Source organism: Daktulosphaira vitifoliae, unplaced genomic scaffold, assembly GCF_025091365.1.
Source record: "Daktulosphaira vitifoliae isolate Bord-2020 unplaced genomic scaffold, ASM2509136v1 Scaffold_19, whole genome shotgun sequence".
Lineage (NCBI taxonomy): Eukaryota > Metazoa > Arthropoda > Insecta > Hemiptera > Phylloxeridae > Daktulosphaira > Daktulosphaira vitifoliae.
The window spans coordinates 78,784-81,476 of NW_026099590.1; the positions used below are offsets into that span (position 1 = coordinate 78,784).

The 2,693-nt window shown below is 24.5% G+C and overlaps 1 protein-coding gene across 1 annotated transcript; it reads left to right on the forward strand.

The window, feature by feature from the left end:
• The first annotated feature begins 293 nt into the window (after window positions 1-293).
• LOC126908848 (uncharacterized) lies at window positions 294-2,575 on the forward strand. Its single transcript, XM_050691162.1, has 2 exons — window positions 294-775; window positions 929-2,575. The coding sequence occupies exons 1-2, from the start codon at window positions 321-323 to the stop codon at window positions 1,719-1,721; spliced, it is 1,248 nt and encodes a 415-aa protein (XP_050547119.1). The 5' UTR covers window positions 294-320; the 3' UTR covers window positions 1,722-2,575.
• Window positions 2,576-2,693: the final 118 nt, after the last annotated feature.

Consider the following 2,693-nt stretch of genomic DNA (forward strand, 5'->3'; position numbering starts at 1 on the left):
CAATTCAACAAACAGAAATTAAACTTAAGAACTTCACAATTAACACCAAAAGCATCACGAGTGAAATTATCGATGAAAATAACTTTATACAAAAGCTCTTCTTCATAACTTGTCTCTTAAATTGTGAATATACCAACATAATGCAAACTTTCAATGTAATGTTAGGCCTTATTTTAGATAAGTGTGAAATGCATATTTTTAACAATCGATGTTTTCAATTGAACTATTGCACAAAGCTAATAATTAATATTTTTAATTGTTCAATAAATATGTTTAAAAAAATGCTNCTAATAATTAATATTTTTAATTGTTCAATAAATATGTTTAAAAAAATGCTGAAAACAGCAAAATACCTCGACAACATCGACCTACGAATTATAGACTCGACTACTCTTAATATTAAAACTGTAGATAGTGAAATAAATTATTTTTACACATACGCATTTAAGTTATGTGGTGCCTCATTATTTAATTTATCTAATATTGATAGATTGGTCAATACATTTGAACATATAAAAGAATTCAATAAAAAATCTGAATTAATAACATCAAATCTTTACAAAAATAGAAAAGTATGTGGAACAGAACACAAAAGTTCTATTTTAACCGATTTATTGATGAAATATAACATCGATCAAATGGATCAACTGGTTGACGAATCCTACAATTATATTAAACATATTGATAAAGATCTTGAATTATATATATTAGGAATAGTTGAAAATTGTATTTCAAAACTAGGTTTTGAACAACTAGACAGAACAAATACTTTCAAGTAAGATTTATAGTTTAGTACATTTAGTTGCCTAAATTTAAAAATTTTATTTTGTTAACACATAATTTTAATTATTTCTTTATTTATTTAACAGATAATATTTTTATGATAATAATTTTGAGCTATCATACATGACTTTTTTTTTCTATACAGGTATATTTATTTCAAAAGTAAGAAATATAACAACAATGAAGGTATTTATTTGTGTAATCATTTATTATCTCACTCTGGTTGGATGTCATGGAAACATATAGCTGTTGAAACTGAATATACAAAAGGAATATCACTGTATTTTAAAGATATTTTACAAATAGTTGATATGAATAATTATAATTTCATGAGGTCGTATCTTGCACTTATTTTAAGATGTCGCTATATTGAAATACTTCGTAATTTTAATGTAATGTTGGAACATATAATTAATGCTTGTAAATATGAAAATAAAATTAATTGTGCGATTAAGCTTTATGAAACACTTATGTTATCCAATGATATGTTTAGAAAAATGTTATTTGCTCTCATTACTTTGAGACACTACACAATGGATAATAAATGTCGACGTCAAGAATTATTAACAGAGAGACTGGTAGAGATTTTTATTGATTTTCTTAATGATGTTAGAAAAAAGTATTTTTCCACATTGTTATTTATTAATGATGAACTTTATGAAGCTCAATCGTTTCTTGAAGACTTAGCTCACGTTCATACTTCTGTTTTACAGAGAAAATTTTATGACGTAAATCAATACAACATGAAATATTGCAAAATTATAGAATATGAAACAGACATAATTACAACATTTGAACAATTGATTCAAACCAATACCTTAACAGAATATAGTATTATTCATCATGTTATGTGTGATTATTTGGAATCATTTGTTCTAAAGGTTGTGAAAAATGATTATGAGTATTTAGGTTTTAATGATTTGCCTTGTAAGAATTGACAATTATTCAAGACTCAATAATATATTGCAAATATGTTATTATAAAATAATTAATTTTTCCTAAAAATATTTGTAATACGACAAAAAGTTCGCTCTTATTTTTGTTTATTTGTATATTGTGTTAATATTTTACTTTGGTTGAGCCAATTTTGGAGCATATAACCGCCGTGCTTTATCAGTAATACTGTGTTTGAAGGTCGGTGGATACCCAAATACGTTAATCGTATTCTCTAATTACAAAAGTAGTAGGCATAATAATATTTTTTTATATAAGTCTTCCTTTTTTTTTCTCTCTCTCTCTATTCTTTCTGTTCTCTCTTCTTTTTCTTCTCTTTAATGTTAGACGAGGGTTTTCGGATTTTTTCTCATGTGAGTTTATATATTTAAAAAAAATAATATAATTTTCAGAATTATTTAGAAACTAGTTCTATTTGACTTAGTTGCTTATTGTTGTTTGTATCACTAGGTCATTTTCCAAAATGCCAAAAAATATTTGAAGTAAATTAAAAAATATAATTGCACAGTTATTAGATATTAAAAGCTTTTATTTCACGTTACATGCGTAGCTCACATATTTAACAGGGTTGTATAAAAGGCCAGAGAAATGTATTCTGACGTAAATAAATAAATTAGTAATATATACAAATTATTTCCAAAAGCTCCGTATATTATTAAGTGTACAAAGAAATATTACCTGTTATTCCGTTGTTACTTGTAGAGTAAGATGGAGATTGTATTAAAATCACTATCACAAGGAACGCTTCAATGCAAATTTGTAGATAGTATTTAATTCTAAGAAATTGGTGGATAATTGAAAAATCAACATAAATTCCTATTTTCTTAATATTCTGATTAGTTGTTCTTTGATTTAAAATTCTAATATATGAATAAATAATAATTTTAGTAATAAAATTTAGTATGAAATTTTATTCAATAATTTAATATTGCAATTTATACGGAGAAATTATAAAA

Bases quoted from the DNA above. Each gene is read 5' to 3' on its own strand.
- LOC126908848 (XM_050691162.1), top strand. From the start codon at position 321: ATGTTTAAAAAAATGCTGAAAACAGCAAAATACCTCGACAACATCGAC. The intron at 776-928 runs GTAAGATTTATA...TTTTCTATACAG, and splicing joins GACAGAACAAATACTTTCAA to GTATATTTATTTCAAAAGTA.